The 18,541-nt window shown below is 37.7% G+C and overlaps 1 protein-coding gene across 1 annotated transcript in view; it reads left to right on the forward strand.

The window, feature by feature from the left end:
* LOC130072505 (polycomb group RING finger protein 3) overlaps positions 1–10,820 on the forward strand; it is a 49,001-nt gene extending 38,181 nt beyond the window's left edge. The window contains exons 8-10 of the mRNA XM_056237637.1: positions 5,456–5,593; positions 7,075–7,155; positions 9,448–10,820. Of these exons, the coding sequence (XP_056093612.1) occupies positions 5,456–5,593; positions 7,075–7,155; positions 9,448–9,495 (267 nt within the window). The 3' untranslated portion in view covers positions 9,496–10,820. The remainder of the gene's footprint in view (positions 1–5,455; positions 5,594–7,074; positions 7,156–9,447) is intronic.
* The last annotated feature ends 7,721 nt before the right edge of the window (positions 10,821–18,541 follow it).

Below are 18,541 nucleotides of genomic sequence, written 5' to 3' on the forward strand. Positions count from 1 at the left end.
ATAAGTCATTTTGCATTTACATCTCAACTAACTCTCATTAATTTGCAACTACATGCCAACTCTCATTAGTAGACTGTTATGGTTAGTTGACATGTACTTAAAAAGTTACTTCCAGTCAGTAGAATGCCTTTTATAGGAGCAGCAAAATAGTGTTAGCAGATATTAAGCAGACAGTCTACTAATACTCTAATAACTGGTAGTTGACACGTAGTTGCAAAGTTACTTATAGTTGGTTGAATGTCTAAAGTGGACTATCGAAATAAATGTTAATATGCTAAATGCTCAGCCCCTTCCTGTCTGAAATATCCAGTCTATGTTCAGATACTTATGCACAGCCGTTTCAGTGTTTTAGAGGGTTGGTACTTTCATTTAAAGACTGTGATATAGAGTTTGTATTCCTGCTCTCCTCTGTGCTTCTTAATAATGTAATAACAGAAGGTTGTGTGGCTGATGTCTACACGCTGCTACTGCATTTGGAATACAGATTATTTTCTTTATATAGGATCTGATACCAAGTGTAGTGTAGGGCGGTCTGATGTTTATGCTGCTTATACCGTCTTAGATATTTGAGTGTATATTTAAATGTATACCATTTTTTGCAATTTCCAGCAAAAATCTAAAAATGCAATAACTCGTAGTGTGATATAAGATTGCCTAGCGGAGTGTGCCCATGTGTGAGTGAGATTTATAGAGAAGAAAGCACAAAGAAAAACAAGGTATGCTAGTGTGTAAATGGCATAAATTTGCCTGTGTTCTTGTTTGTGGGAGGAAGAGATCGATGAAGATTTCAGAGTTACGTTTCTGTGTCCTGTGGTCATCAGTCAGTTGTCTTGCAAAAGTGCGAGGAGAGATTGTCTGTACATGCGGTCTGCTGTAGTAAAGCTGAGACGGACACTTTGCCCTCATATATAATGTAAAATGGAAATAAAAATTTCAGCAGTACTCGTTCAGTTACGCTCGGATGGCTATTAAACGCTTCTGTTGGTCAGACCCATCCGGGGTGACCTTGCAAGGAGAAGTGAAGCCAAAAAGAACCAGCCAATACATAAACTGTGAAATGCAAAGGAATTAAAGAGATTTATTAATAATGGGATTTGTTTAGATATATTTAGTAGCATTTGTGCAGAACATTTCACTCTACTGCTAATAGACTTTTTTTTTTGGGGGGGGTAAAATTCACACTTTTAAATTGAAAGATTAAAATTGTCCATTTTTATTGTTATTTTTCTCCTCTTAATTATAAGCATATTTATCTTGCTTCATAGACAATTTTGGTTCGCAGTTTTTTATAGGATTGCCTTTAATGATGGCAAGTCCGACTCATCGTTCCAAAAAATGGGTTTTCAGTGGTTCATTTTGGCCCTCACATAACTGTAATCACATTATGCGTGTTGTTAATTTGGATCACTGGGAGTCAGACTTGCTGAAAGAGTCGGTTTAGTGAGTCTATTGTTTACTTGAGACCAATTCAGTCCAGTTTATGAAAGAATCATTTAGACAAAACGATTCACTGAAAAGATTTATTTAGTTGCGTTACTATTCCTGCAGAACATTTCACTCCACCACTAATAGACAGACTTCAAAATTCAACCTGAATCTGGCTTAGATGAAGAGTTTTACAATTACAACTTTCATTAGAAGCATAATTATCTGGCAGGATTGTCTTTAATGATGAAAAAAATGAAAAAAGAAAGTTGACTCATTTCTGCAAATTGGGTCTTTTGAGCAGTTTGTTAAGAACTGGTTCAGAAAAATTTATCTTCGGTACTTATTTTTGGTTCTCACTTACACATCATCGCACTAATTAAGATCACTGTGAGTCTGTCTTGTCTTAAAGAGTCTGTTTAGTGAGTAAGTTATTACCCCCATGCTAAAGTTGCCTAAAAAGAGGAATAAAAAATCATCTTTTGGAAATTGATCTTAATGCCTTAATTAGAAAAATGAGGAAAAATCCAACCTTTAAGGACACCAATTTTCTTTGTGTATGAATAATGTATCATAAATAAATAAATGTTCTTCCTTAAAATACAGGGTGCATAAGTCAGGCCCCCCCTATGTTAAATTCCCATAGAGTCAGGCAGATTTTTATTTTTAAAGGCCAGTTATTTCATGGATCCAGGATAATATGCATCCTGATAAAGTTCCCTTGGCCTTTGGAATTAAAATAGACCCACATCATCACATTCCCTTCACCATACCTAGAGATTGGCATGGGGTACTTTCCATAAGATCATCTTTCAATGCAAATCAAACCAGCTATTAGGCTAACTGAAATAACACCATGCCAATCTCTAGGTATGGTGAAGGGAATGTGATGATGTGGGATATTTTAATTCCAAAGGCCAAGGGAACTTTATCAGGATGCATATTATCCTGGATCCATGAAATAACTGGCCTTTAAAAATAAAAATCTGCCTGACTCTATGGGAATTTAACATAGGGGGGGCCTGACTTATGCACCCTGTATTTTAAGGAAGAACATTTATTTATTTATGATACATTATTCATACACAAAGAAAATTGGTGTCCTTAAAGGTTGGATTTTTCTTCATTTTTCTAATTAAGGCATTAAGATCAATTTCCAAAAGATGATTTTTTATTCCTCTTTTTAGGCAACTTTAGCATGGGGGTAATAACTTATTCACACCACTGTACATATTGGAGCTCACTAATTGCTAGTAAAATAGATTGCAAAGAGCCAGTTTAGTTCTAAGGGCTAGGGAGAGAGCGAGTAGAAAATGGTCATGTGAAATTAAATTGGCTGATTTCGGTGCAAGAAATCACCTTGATTCGCATTATAAGTAGACTTCTGGGTGAAAAAAATAAAATGCGGCAAAAGTGTAGAATACAGCCATTTTAAAATTACCTCAGAATGTGGGGTTATAATAACACAGTGAGTGTGTGATAGATACAAGCCAGCGGATATTCCCCACACAAACCAGAAGCTCTAACCTTGTAGAATTAGATTTTAAATCACAATAATCAACATCTCTTGGCATCTCAAGGAAATGAAAGCTATTTGGTGGTGGCTGCTGCAAATAAAAGGCCCCTCTTATGGTTGTTCTGGGATCCGGTGGTTTAATTGGTTGAGTGAGTTCACCATTAGTCATTTGTGTGACTGTTTGCGGTGAGCATAACAGCCCCGGCCGTGCCGTAATGACCCAGTAATCACACACACACATACGCAGCTAATAGTGAAGTTATAGCTTGGGTTTAATAGTACACCCGTGTTTGGATTACATCTGCGATTTACTGCCCGCTGTTCTTTTAAAGGATGTGGCCCTTCTCTCTCGGCACCATTTGCCCTTGAAATGGACTGGCGTTTAGCCGCCAGGCGCAGCTGCTCCTCCTCATCCTTCTCCATTACTGTCTGTTCTGGGTGAGGCCTGGTCCAAATGGGCCACTGTGCCACTCTGCACTGCTCAGTCACTTATCGGCAGAAGGACAGAGGGACGGGAAGAGAGAGAGAGGCATGAAATCCTTAATGCGTCTTGACTCTCTGAAGCCCTCGCTCTGCCCGAGGCGTCCGCAGTCCACTGGCGACTCAACCCTCAGCTCAGTTTTGAAAGATGGTGGAGGGCTTGCTGGCATCTGCTTTTTTTGTTGTTGAAATCGTATCGGTGGCGTCAGTAATTGTGTGTGTTATGTGTTTTTTGGTTTTTTTTATTGCAACCTTAATGAATAAAAGTATTAATTAAAAGTATAATTTACCCTAAACTTTAAAATGGTTATGTAAAGTGATTCAAATCAACTCTATGTAGGGATTAAGCCACTGAACAAAAACATCGTCTTCACGTTGTTGCGACAGGTGCTGTTTACCAAGAGACTGACAATGACTCATCTTGCATATTATGTTGTGAGTGACACGCTGTTGTCACAAATATGCTAGGAAAAGTCATAGGGAGATATATATATTTTTGGATAAAAATAATACAAAAGCTGTGTTCCAGTTACGCAGGGTGTATCTCTTCTCAAGAGGTTCAGTTTACAAAATTAGCTAATTTGGAATGCACTGCAATGTCATCAAACACTTAAATTAGGGGTTTTGAATATGATTATTGTTACGTCCCTATGTTTGATGTCTAGGGAAATAAGGGCATAACACTTTTTTTAAACGGTGTGTGTACCTCAATGTACAGGACAGAGCAAGAAAAAGAAGCCGACCTCAGAACTCAGCTCACAAAAAGGATTTATTAATCCACAGTGCCGTGAGTGAATGAAGAAAATAATATTTACAATATATACAAACAATGAATACGAACAATAACAAAATAACGACTTTAAACACAAACAAAAACACAAGGTGGGAAGGCGAGCGCACGAGAGATGCCAAATCAAAGAAATCAATAAAACAAAACAAACTAGCTAAAAGTTAATTCGACTAACCTAACTACCAAACTAAAATGTAGAAAAGAAATCTTCGGCGTCAAGACGCTCTAACTAAACTACACTAACTAAATAACACAACTTACAAAGTGGGCACTCTCCTAAACTAGTGTGTCTAACATAATCCAAAACATTCTAAGTGCAAAGTGTATGTCGCGCGACCTACTAACCTGCTCTCTTCCCAGCTTTACACACTCCGTGTAAACTGGTCAGGCTGAACAGTATCCTCAAAACACAATTCAACAATTAAACAGAACTCGAATGTTAGACACACAGACAAGTCACTGACAGCAAGTCAAACAAGCGCAACAAACAAAAAGTGAGCAAACAGCTGTTGACATGGAAGTGATCACAGGCATTTGAATGAAGTGGTGAGATGTGATTGGATGAGGTGAACCGAAACGTCATCATCCTTCATTAAGGTTGACAGGTGGTAGATTGATTCAACAAAGACCTGAAACACACACACCACAACAACAACAACAACAACAACAACAACAACAACAACAACAACACCAAACTACACACATCTCCATATTGCAACACTTTGAATACGTACGAGTACGTAACAATTATCATATGCTTGCAATAACAATCTTTTCACTTGTATTGAAAATTAATTACAGCAATTTGCAGTGAGAAGCAACTGGAGGGAAGTTGAAACCTATCAAATGACAACAAATCATGTTCAATGAGAGTTTTAGGTGACATGAGCGTCAGCGATCATTGGCGTTGCAATAATGATGAGCATACTTTATGCAAATAAGCACAGCACAGGTGTAACAAAGCAACGACAAGATTTTGAGATCCTCGAGTGGAGATTGAAAGATCATTCCACCAGTTTAGTACCTGAAATCATGTTTTTACATGCAAATATTTTGTCAGGCTCTGCATGGTATCTGACATGTAGGACATGTAGCCTAGACTGAATGGATTCAAACATTTAGCTATAATACATAAGCTACTTGTCTTCGCTATTTGTTTAGTTTTTCTGGTCTCTAACACAATGCAGTTATCTAAATCTTCCATGTGATTATCAGTGCCAAGTCTAAATGTCTTATCTGTTCAGGTGAGTATATGTCTGGAGTGTAACAGCAGTAAGCTCAGAGGACTCAAGCGGAAGTGGATTCGTTGTTCGGCTCAGGCGACCGTTCTCCATCTCAAGAAGTTCATCGCAAAGAAGCTCAACCTGACATCCTTCAATGAGGTATGTGATCCTCCATATCTGAAGCTCCATAGGCTCGAAACAGAACCCATTATCTGCCTTTTCCCTTGGCCGAGACCTTTGCCACCAATAATCCGGCCGCCATCGCTGTTTCCTCCATGACAATGGCTCATGCGTGAGTCACCACGCGGATTTCAAAGCTCCTCCGCGCTGTCACGATTCCCACAAAGCTTTCAATATGCCTCATATTTTCAGAGACAAATAATAGCCTGTAATATCATTTGCTCTCTGTCATGTATCTCGCAGCCTGCCAACATCTCATAGTGCAATTTAACACAAAACTTGACTAATTATTGGTACTTAATCATCGTTTTTTTCCCCTCCTTTGTGCTAGAAATGTGTGGGCTTTTCCACCAGACACATCCATCAAAAACTTTCCCCCGCAATAATACAGCCAAACGCCTGTTGTTCTCCGCGAGTATCGAGAGTTATAGCTGCCAGTGGCACAATACTGCTCTGAGCCAGATAACAAATATGACTCTGAAATGGCAGCAGTGTGAAATGTACAGCTCTACTTTGAAGTGCAAGAGGAAAGCAAAACCTTTTGAAGAACTAAATTCTAATAAGCATCAAAAGTTTCATCGTTTCACGCCATGTCTCTGAACATCTTTGGTTCGGATCCCAGATACTCACGATGACTTTAAACTCAGAATAGTGCAAAGAGCTCACGGCCTCCAGCAGGTGTTGCTGTGGTCGTGCTGCTCTCGTTCGACTCACAGCGAGCCAAAACACACAGACACCGTGCACTGATGTTTCACTGCATGCTATTCCAGCGAGAGCGGCATCTCTTATACTGTGGTACACATAATCCTCTGGGCGGTTATGGCTGCTCTTAAAGGTTTTGTGTCCTTTTGTTTTGGCTTGAATAACAGGTGGAACGAATGTTTTGAGAGTACAAAGCACTCACTCTTCTGTAAAGCACCATAAAATCCCACCTGTCTCAAGAGACGTTCGTACACAATTGATTTTGCGGTTCTCTGGGATGGTTTATTCTGTTTGGTCGATTGCAACATTCTGTGGTCAAATGTTTGTATAATGGCTGATAAACTGTGTATTTGAGCATTGCAACAGGCAAATGATGTCCTAGGTAGCTGTACTAGCTTATTTCTTTCATATTACCCACGACACTCGTGCCATGAAACATTTGAGTCTGTCTGACAGTAATTGCCAAAAGGTGGCAAATTAAATTTTATTTTGTGTCTACTTGTGATTGAATGCTTTAAAATCAATACGCGGAATCTACATTTTATAACAAGTATCTGATTCCAGAATTAGAATCTATTTTCTATTCCCAACCCTAATGGCCAACTAGTCATCCGGCAGCAGATTTTTTGAACATCCTGATCCATTTGTAGAATTATGAATGGTTCTGTAATATCATGGAAAGTGTAGTTTTGTTTAGACTTACCCACATACTGTATTATTTTTTACTTTGTTTGCTACATTTGTGTGCTTATTTTTAGCTGGACATCTTATGCAATGAAGAAATCTTGGGCAAGGATCATACTTTGAAATTTGTTGTGGTAACAAGATGGAGATTTAAGGTAATTAATGATAAATTTGTGTGCATGCATGTTTGTTTTAGATTAGCCGGCTTTAGGCTTCCGTTTGCCGTTGTGATGTGCATGTCACGTGCATGCATGCATGGGTAATTTGCATGAATTCATAATCATGTACAGTATGTGAAGATTAAATATGAAATTGTTTTTGTGTTGTCATGACCAGTATTTTATATTTATACATTTTATAATTATAAGTATTATACTAAAGTATTTTTATATATATAATTTTTTTTATAGTATTATTACAATCATTATAGAGTATCTCACAAAAGTGAGTACACCCCTCACATTTCAGCAAACATTTTAGTATATCTTCTCAAGGGACAATACTATAGAAATGAAACTTGGATATATTTTAGAGTAGTCATTGTGCTGCTTTTATAGCAGTATATATTTACTGTCCTCTGAAAATAACTCAACATACAGCCATTATTGTCAAAATAGCTGGCAACAAAAGTGAGTACACCCTAAGTGAACATGTCAAAACTGTGTCCAAAGTGTCAATATCTTGTGTGAGCACCACTGTTATCTAGCACTGCCTTAATCCTCCTAGGCATGTAATTCACCAGAGCTGCACAGGTTGTTGTTGGGATCCTCTTCCACTCCTCCATAATGACATCACAGAGCTGCTGGCGGATAGACACATGGCGCTTCTCCACCTTCCGCTTGAGGACGCCCCACAGGTGCTCAATAGGTTTCAGGTCTGGAGACATACTTTGCCACTCCATCACCTTCAGCTTCCTCAGCAAGGCAGTTGTCATCTTGGCGGTGTGTTTGGGGTTGTTATCATGCCGTTCGGCCCAGTTTCTGAAGGGAGGGCATCATGTTCTGCTTCAGAATGTCACAGTACATGTTGAAATCCATGTTTCCCTCAATGAAGCGAAGCTCCCCAGTACTAGCAGCACCCAGGCCGTCACCACACATTCTGGACACCATCTGAGCCAAACAAGTTTATTTTAGTCTCATCACGCCACAGGACATGGTTCCAGTAATTCATGCTCTTGGACAGGTTGCTTTCAGCAAACTGTTTGCAGGCTTTCTTGTGAGCCAGCATCAGAAGAGGCTTCCTTCTGGGACGACGGCCATGCAAACCGACTTGTTGCGGTGTATGGTCTGAGCATTGACAAGCTGACCTTCCGCTTTGGAAACCTCTAAAGCAATGCTAGCAGCACTCATGCGTCTGTTTTTTGAAGGCAGCTTCTGCACCTGACGCACAGCACGAGGACTCAACTTCTTTGATTGACCCTCGCGAGGCCTGTTCCAAGTGGAACCCGTCTTGGAAAACCTCTGTATGACCCTGGCCTGTACTGTAACTCAGTTTCAGGGTGTTGCCAATCTTCTTATAGCCTAAGGCCATCTTTGTGGAGAGCAACAATTCTCAAATCCTTAGAGAGTTCTTTGCCATGAGGTGCCATGTTGAACATCCAGTGGTCAGTATGAGAGAATTGTACTTAAAGGGATAGTTCACTTTGAAATAAATTTTTGATATGTTGTTTTAGCTTACCTCAAGGGCATCCAAGATGTAGGTGTCTTTGTTTCCGCAGTAGTTTCAATTTTGATATTTTTAGGTCAAACCGTTCTTGTCTGTCAGTCATGTAATGCAGGTCTATGGTAACTTCCTCAAAGAGCATGCACAGAGAAGTCCAAATTAAACATGATTTAATGACTCGTAAATATAAGTACACATTGATGGCCTAAGACACGAAACGAGCGGTTTGTGTGAGAAAAAGAACAGTATTTATATCGTTTTTACCTCTTGTAACGCACAGACCGAAGCGCCCGCGCCCTCAGATCACTTGGACGTGGCTGTGCGTTACAAGAGGTAAAAACGATATAAATACTGTTCGTTTTCTCACACAAACCGCTCGTTTCGTGTCTTAGGCCATCAATGTGAACTTACATTTACGAGTCATTAAATCATGTTTAATTTACTCTAAAATATATCCAAGTTTCATTTCTATAGTATTGTCCCTTGAGAAGATATACTAAAATGTTTGCTAAAATGTGAGGGGTGTACTCACTTTTGTGAGATACTGTATGTATCTGTTTTATATATTTATCCATTGTAAACAATGTTCAATAGCAAGTCAGAAATTGACATTTTGATGCACAGAGTAAGTTTTTTTGTTGTTGAAAGATTGCATATCTAATCCTTCTCTGAAATGCCATTGCAAAAACGATAGAAGCACTTGACTTTCTGTGCCTTTGTTTCCGTTCTAGTGGCTCTATGACTTTCAGTCACACGAATGCATGTGTGTTTTGTGTGCGTTCCAGAAATCCCCCCTCCTCCTTCATTACAGACCCAAAATGGATCTGCTGTAGTTGGACAAAAACGCTTGGTTGTTTTGGCCCAGTGGCTGAGGACTGTGCTACGTGCTATATATGCAGAGACCATCAACGCCCACACCAAACAAACGCCCGTCAACACAGACACACGAGCCAGCAAACAACAAAACCAGCACAGCCACTGCGACACTGGCGACTTACGGGAACAACCGCTTTTCTCTGTCTGTTTGTCCGCTATATGTCCTATATATGTGAAAAATTGAGAGAAAGCATATATTTATACTTTTGTATAGATGAGAGAAGTGGAACCAAGACCCTATTGGTGCGCTGTTTACACTATTAAAACAAAACAAAAAAGACAAAAAAAAAAAAGGTCATAAGAAAAGGTTTAACATTTTTTGTACCATTGGACTTTGTTCCCACCTCAATTATGGGCAAAAAGATGGTGCTCGGTGTCTGCCGTCCTCCTTGGAAGTGTCAACTTTTACACTGCTAACCAGAAGAGAGGAGGCGTTTCAAACTGACCGCTCTCTCTCAGGTCTTACCCAACACTTCTCGGGAGCGCAGAGCCTTTCTATACTTATATAAAGCAGTTTATATGAGTGTATTATCTCAGAGCGGTTTCTTTCTTTACTTTCCGGCGCCGCCACGAGTGGAATTGTGAATAAGCAAATTTATGTGTAGTATTTATGTTCTATTTACCAATATTGTATATAAAAGTTGTTGATGGAGAGAAGGGATGAAAGATGTATTGAAAGTATGTGTGAAAGACTAAAGGCTAGAAAAATAAGAGACTGTTTAGAGTGGTTTTCCAAAAGTGCTATATTTTGGCCTAGGTTTATGTGGCTACATGGAAACGAAGTAAATGTTCAGATAAATTCAAGCCAGATTCCGAATTGGGTGAATCTCTCAAAATATTCTCACCCCAAAATTAAACGGGGAAAAAGAAAATGAAGCTTGGTTTTGGGACCATTAAGATTTTGTTTTTGTATTTTGACTTTATTTTCATGACAATTATGCAAATCACTGCATTACAGTTAAAAAAAACCCCTGCAGTTTTAATCATTATTTACAGCACGTCTGAACGTCAGTAAAATGTAAATAATATATCAGTTTTTTTGTATTACGGTATTACAGTAATCCGTAGTTTTAGAGAATACGTGTAATTGTTATGAAAAAAAATGTGACGATGCAAAACATTTTAATGGTCATAAAAACACTATTTTCTTTAATAATTTAGAATAATAATTTCCTAAATTAATTCCAATAATAATTATAAAGATTATTTAACAAGAGCTATATATTTAGTTTTTCCCCCCCTTATTTTTTCATTTGATTTTGTGGTAAAATATGACCCAGTCAATTCGCCATCATTACATCTCATTTCAGTGGTCCAGACTTTTCGTGATGCAAAAAGCTTATATTTTGGTCCTCTTTAATTTAGTGTCTAATTTAATGCAGCAGTGATTAAAAGCGATTTCAGGACAGGAATGGTGTTTTTAATCATTTGATCCTCCCAAATGCTAATTTCCAGCTCTAGAATCATTAAAGATTTGTAAGGATGTGTTAATATCTTTAACTTAAATCCAAAAATAGCCAACCTGCCCCTCATATAGTACATGTATCTCCTGTGATATAATCCCTCAGCGTCAATGTCATATATATGCAATGCATCACCTTTTGATTGAGACTAAAAAGATGAAACATTCAGTCCTCTCCAATCCTCCGAAGTACGAATGTAACCCACAAGTAACCGTCCATATGTATTGTACAGCTATTTGTTTTATTGCTGTTTTAGTGCCAAAGGCTTCATATACCCTCCTGACTTCACTCTTTTCTGGATGGCAAGCTGTACAAATGGCAGAATACGAACAGCGTTTGAGTTTAACTGATTTAATACAGAGGAAAATGGCAAATTGAAATCAGAGTTTTAGCGATATTTATGATTTGTCGGTTAGTGAAAATTTTCTGATTGTTTAAATCGATCGTTTTTATTTTTGTTTGGCAAGCCCTTCACGAATTGTGTACCATTGTGGATGTTGGTCGACAAAGTGCATCTAGTTGATCAAACATTAAAGGGCTCTTATCAGATTTCTAACATAAATGTATTTGAAACATTTCTTAAAGAGTAAATTGACTTTTTTATATCCAAACATTTACTTAAAAATCTGTGTTTACTTTGAATCAACGAAAATACGTGCGTCATCTACAGCGGTCAACTTTTACACGGGTAAATGCCAAACCAGCTTGACCAAATCTTTCTGGATCTCATCATTAAGTAATTCCACAAATACTAATATTTTATATATTCAATACTGAAGTCTTCATTGAAACAATGGTTCATCTGCCCGCGAGTCTTTTTTCGCAGTGTCTTGTAATGTGAATTATCTCAGTATGCATATTGTCTTCAGCTTCACTTTTTTTTTTTTAAAGCTGCATATTGTTTTACTTTTTTTGCATCACCAATATGCTCTTATAAAGAGGATTCTGTCATGATGATTTAAATATTGCGTTCTTGTATGTATCAGCCATTTGAATGGCTAGTGTTCCAAACACAGACTGCTGGTTTATTCCTCACAGACTGGTGAAAAAGCAACAAATGCATCATTTTACTGTTTTTTGCGTTTCTGATTCTCATTTTCCTCCAGCATTGGGTGCTCGCATCTAAGGCTGGGAGGGTTTTTCTTTGGGGTCATTGCCATGGTGAAGGCTGGTGTTCACTGGTGTGTCTCCCATTTGAGCCAATAAATGGTGCTAATGTGTTGTACCTTTTAAAAATAAAACCGAACTAAACATGGTGCAGACCCGGGGGCGAGTCTTAAAATACCTGTACTTTTCTTTCTTTTTTGACATGTTGGTGCTTTCGGGTCTTGTGAAACTAGTTTTTACAGCCTGTTTTTGTGGGAAGTTGTTTGTTGTATTCATGAAATTTCATTTACTGCTGTCAGAGGAAATCAGTCTCAAATAGCAAACTAACACCATCTTTGTCATCTTCTGTTTCAAAGAACACTGGCATTTAGAGTAAAGTCCTGTCATACATCACTTCTACAGCTTCGCTCGATCATCCCATGATTTGAACAGGGAGACTTGTTCTGGCCCTAGTCTGTATTGTTGCTTCATGTTTTGACACAAGCGATAAAGGCAACTTGGAAGACAGGGTTTTTCACTCTAGTATTGTTTAAATCACTCTCCCTGGGCTTTATTGTGCATGAGAGGTGTGTTAGCTCTCTGAGGTAGAATCGCTATATTGGGATAGATCGATGCGCGGGCCTTGTTATCAAGTTTGCATTGAGACATCAGCGCTACTTCACTTGACAGGCAGGCTGTAAGAAGCTTACCAGAGACCTGCTTTACTGCGTTAGAAGCTGTGGATTGTGTCCAGACTGAAGTTGCCAAGACTGGAGGCCGGCCTTCTTATCCTTTCCGTTTGCTGGCTTTTTGGCAGCATGTGGCTCTGTGACAATGGTGCTCCGTGAACTGAACTACAAATTTGGAGATGTGGAAATGATGTCAGAGGATGATCCTTGGGTGAATCTCAGGATATTATCTGTAACATAGTATTTGTGTCATATATTTCACCCCAAAATGCAAAAAAAAAGAAACAAGAAATTATATTTTGCTATTGTATAAAGGCCTTTGTGATCTTTTTTTAATGACAGTAAAGCATATTTTCCTCCTGTTGTCATTACCGTAATGTAAACATTTCTCTCTCATTACGGTAATGTGAAAATATTAAGTCAATCTGACATTTTTCTTTTAAATGAGCGTTTTTATCAGGCTCCTATACTTTTAGGTTCAGTAATTTCACTTAAATGGCAATGACAAGGTTATTATTAAATTATTGAAATGCCTTATTTTCAAAAATGGCACAGATAAGAGTCAAATTAAAAACACATAAAAATACTTATTTAAAAGAAAAATGTCAGACAGCCTTAGAGATTTTTTGCATTTGAAGTCTTCAAATGCAAGTCTTCATATATATGTCAATTTCATAGATGTAATAATTCGCAATGATCTAATAATTTTTTCACATTACAGTAAAGACATTTTTGCATTACGGTAATGACAATAGGAGGATAATGTGCTTTTAATTTGGGGACTGGTTTGCCTTAATTGTCATAATAATGGTTCTCCAAGAATAGGGTTCATTTGTCTGTATGTACAATATAACTTAGTATTTTTTTCCCCCTTTTGATTTTGGGGTGAAATTTGACCTGGACATTTCTTTTTCACGATTCACCTCTTTTCGGATTTTAACAACAGAAAACATTTCAATCAAAAGTACTGCATGCGAGATTTCAGCTGCGCTGGAAAGCACTTCTTATTTATTGTCTTTTGAAAAGCTTACAGTGGCCCTTAAAGGGCACCATTTGGGTTTATTTCTCATTCTGTATATCATTTCTCTCCAGTCACTCTCTCGAGTCAGGATTGTCTTTCCTCGGGAATCATCTGCCGTGATTGTATTCTCACAAGAGCAGTGTGTTTAAAGAGCACTCTGTGCTAATGTCTGGAAGTCTGTAAAATCAGACTATGAGGCCGACACACAGAGAAACCACAGTCCCGCCCTAATAGGTTTTCAGCGGGCGGCTTTTCTAGGGTTTGATTGATTAAGGGGCTACTATGATTGGTCAGTTTTGGGTTGCATTGATTGTGAGCCTGAAATGATTGGCCAGTGGTTGCCAGATATTTCACTGTGTGTAGTGTTCGCTGCCAGTTAAAAGCATTGCAACATCTTAGGGTTCTGTTGGGCAACCAGTTTCACTGTGTGTTTGCGCATTTGGATTGTTGTTGATTTGAAGAAACCAACCTTCAAAGTGGCACCTTCAACTGAGCCATTTATATTTATCACACTCCTCTATCCGAACTATTTCCCCCGCTAAATGTTATTTATTTATACTGTAAAGATTTTTGTTCTGAAATGCGTGTCGAGATTTGCCGCAAATCAAGATTTGTTGAGTTCGATATCTTCATCTGTACATGCTTTGATTGATATATAAAGGACTCAAACATGATAAAATAGTATCACTTAAGCATTATAACCCTTCTCTGTCATTCAGCATATAGTCTTATCCATGTATGCGCGTTGTGTATAAAACAAGCTGTAACTTCAATTTAAGGTCGTGGTCGGACTGGGAAAAAGCATTCGGATTGGGTCGTGTGGAACGACCGTTATGTTTCCAAGGAAAAAAAAAGTGCAATATATGTCTCTCAGATGGTTCTTGGTTTCAGCTCTGGAAGCTTCATTCAATTTATATCTGTTCGTTAGGTGCTCAGGTCACAGATAGAGTCCATACAGTTCTCATCCCTCTGATTCTACGGGTGCCTGCTTGGCTCAATTCACACTAATGTTCCATACATCGCACATTGTTTTCCTCACAGTTTTCTTTTTCTTTTTGTAACAGCTATTACATTTCTTTTAGTGGTGAAATATTGACATTTAATGCTGTCTTTTTTTTTTTTTTTCTTCTGGCATAATGATTATTTATTGCACATGGTTTCCATAGTCACACAAAGGAGTTTTGTTTAAACTGGGCTGGAGTTTCTTACAATTTTATGGAAGCTTTTGTTGAAATTTTGAAAGTGTGTTTTTATGAATAAATGCCTTAAAAAGAAGTGTGTCTTTTGCTGTCTTCTGCTTCCAACATCAAAGATCAGACTACTTTAAATTAGAAAGTCCCCTTTTTAACATTCCCAGGCAGGTATCATGCAAGTAAACATCCTTTGTACGGTGTATAAATGGCAAAAGACAGACATCTATGAACATGTTTGCCAATTTTACATTTAAATAACAGATTTTAAAGCTGAGTGTTACGGTTTCTCTCATTCATTTGAGTGAACCGTCTCCCTTATGTCTCTTTCATGCTTATGAATATCAGGGTTGTTAGCTTTTTGAGAATTTAATTGAGAATACCTTTTAAATTTCAGTTAAATTCATGAATTTGAATTGAGGTAGTTAACAGGATGCAGAATTGCAATTTGTATTTTAATTCTGCTTCTTGCAGCTCTTATATGAATTTATTGTTAAAGGGATAGTTCGGAAAGAATGCTGGAAACCAAACTGTTAATGGGCCCCATTGACATCCATAGTATTTTTTTGGGAGTCAATGGGGTCCATCAACTGTCTGGTTTCCAACATTCTTCAAAATATCTTCTTTTGTGTCCAGCAGAGGAAAGAAATTCATGCAGGTTTGGAACAACTTGAGGGTGAGTAAGTGATGACAGAATTTGTTTTTTTTGGTTGAACTATCCCTTTAAGTGTGTATTTTAAATTGAGTGTGTAATTTATTTTTTGGTATGAAATACCTAAAAAAAAAAACACATTCATACATGACATATTTCCAGAAACATTACATTAATGATTAATGTTTGAAATGCCAGAAATGTGCATTGATTTATATTTCATGTGGGTCTATATAATAAATTAGCTGTCATTTTATGGAATTTAAAGGTGCTCTAAGCGATGTCACGCGTTTTTTAGGGCAAAAAATTTTTTGTCACATACAGCAAACATCTCCTCACTAACCGCTGGCTGCCTGTCCCCTGAACACACTGTAAAGAAACGCGATCTCTGTAGACAGCCCAGGCTCCACAAACAGCAACAAAAGCAAACTGCAGCGACCCGCTCCCTGAAACATAATAAACTATTCCAGCCAATGACCGACAAGAAGGGTTTGGGGGTGTGGTTTGGGGGGTTAGTGTGCAGATGAGGAGGAGGGAGGGTCTAGCTAGCCTCCGTTTTGTTTGACAATAGTTCGAACGTCAACAAGAAGTGACGTCACCCAGGATCGCTTAGAGAACCTTTAATAGAAGGCTATTTATCCTGAAGTCTTGTGTTAAAAAAATGTACTCTACAAATCAAGGAAAAGATGGGCATAATTAGTCAAATTAATGATATAACTTTTTGTTTTGTCACAAAACGAATGAAATTCCCCTGCTGTTGAATTGTTTTTAATCCAGTAAATTCCTTCATATTTTGAATTCAGGTTCCAGGTCAACATCCTGTGGGGTTGGCTTCGGTTCTAAGGCATAAAGCTGCTGAATGAATGAAGGAAAGCAACAAAGGATATAAACAACATTTAGAAATCCCAAAGGTGTGCCAAAAATAACATCTTTTCCTGTCTCTTTGTCTGAAAATTTCCAAGTGAACACTCGTTGAAATGAGGCCCTTTCGCCGTGTTTAAGAAACCGTATCGAGACCAACCGGACTGCCTTTAGATGCACGGCACGAACAGAAAAGAGCACCAAGGATTTGGAGGTAATGAGCCTGGAATGTCCTCATTCCTTCTCATTTCACTTCTGACCGTTTGAAAAGCCGCGATCTAATGAAGTATCAGGAATGGAGGGTGCTGCTCATTTCTCTTGCTTTATTTGAATTCAAGGCAAAGTGACCCACTTTCATCTATGCGAAATGAACTTTCAATGTTGCTGTACATTAATACCTAAATATCCAAATCTGTCATTAGATTTCTGTGATTTGATCTGTTGTTCTTGCAAAAATGTGACATATTACGCAAAACTCAGTAAGAATGTTCCTGATCTTATTGTTAGTCAGTCCACATTATTCCAAAGTCAAAACATTTCAGCATATACTGTAAATTGCTCAAATTTCATTATATTATAGTAGCTTTCTCTAGGCATGCTCCTTTGATGTCAGTAATCTCTTTTATTTTCACTTGGAAATGCATCAGGATACAGAAGTAAAATGGGTTGTGAAGGTTGTCATGTTAACTTTAAATAGTCAGTCATCACAGTGCCAGAGCTTGGCTTTTTGGTTTGAGGGAGCAAGCTCAAGAAATGGGATAAAGCTTGTTAAATATCTCCAAAGAGGAAATTGATGGTAAATGGCTGAAATTGTTGTTGACATGGGAACACTTTCAGTTAGTTCATATTATTAATGCATTTCATGAACGAAAAAATACTAAACTATTTTTTACAACATTTATCAAATAAGTTTATTTTATAAAAATCTTCATTCATTAATGTTTGTTCATAATATATGAACTAATGTTAATTTACACTTGAAAACGTACATTTGAAATACAGTATGTACACCTTAAAACAGTTGTAAATAAAGCATTGATTGTTGTAGTGTTTTAGAAGAAAATTATATTTCAGTCTTTCTACTTTAAATCTTCTATATGTGTTCCTTGCTGTTTCTATGTAATTATTTGTGAAATGAAATTTGGCAGTCAGTCAGTCACCTGTTGTGATTATGTATTCATGATGATATATCGGTCTGCCAAAGCATTGTTTGCTGGAGTTCAGAGAAATTGGAAGTAATTACAACTTTTTGAACAGAAAATTCAATAACAAATTAGGACGAGAGTGAGTCTGATTTAGTTTAAAAATTCTTGGCATGGACTTTTGTGTGCTCAAATAAAACTTGGCTGTTGTAGCAATAAACGGTAAATCACTTTGGGTTCCCCTTGTTGAGAAATTTAGTTCCGCATAATTAAAAAAAAACATTGACAAAGCCGAGGGATAATAAGGCCCATGAGAAATAGCCTAATAAGTGAACCAAAATGCTTGGTTAAAATTGTACCCTTTTTAAATTCGGCTGGATTGTCAATTAGCTAAGAGAAACTTGTTTTGAGTCTCTTCTAGGGAAACATTGCTTTTGCATTTTTATCGTGTGTAAGTACCGAAAGTGACAAAATCATTATAGAATGAGTAGTTCTTATTGGTCAGTAGTACAGCTTTTTTTGTGTTAAAATTCACAAGCTTTTTGTAATACACATTATTGTTTAATTCAAACAAATCCTTCTGCTTTGCTAAAGTGACTTGGGTTTTTTTAATAAGCCATTATAAGCCCGGCTGGGATGCTAAAGAGTTGATTGCATGAGTAATTGTGCAGTATATTCTATATCATGCATAAACGAGATGTGTTTACTAAAAGCAATGGACTGTTGCATCTCTTGCTCATATGTGTTTTTCCCTTCAGTAGGTTTATTTAGGCTTCTGCTTCAACTGGTTGCCATGAGCAACTTGTTCAGTCAGATGTTCTCTTCCCTGCTAGTTTCTATCCAGTAAAATATGCATTCTGCTTGGGCGTCAGGCCTAAGATTGCACCTGTGACATCAGA

Source organism: Rhinichthys klamathensis, unplaced genomic scaffold, assembly GCF_029890125.1.
Source record: "Rhinichthys klamathensis goyatoka isolate OS25496 unplaced genomic scaffold, OSU_Roscu_1.1 h1tg000491l_1, whole genome shotgun sequence".
Taxonomy (NCBI): domain Eukaryota; kingdom Metazoa; phylum Chordata; class Actinopteri; order Cypriniformes; family Leuciscidae; genus Rhinichthys; species Rhinichthys klamathensis.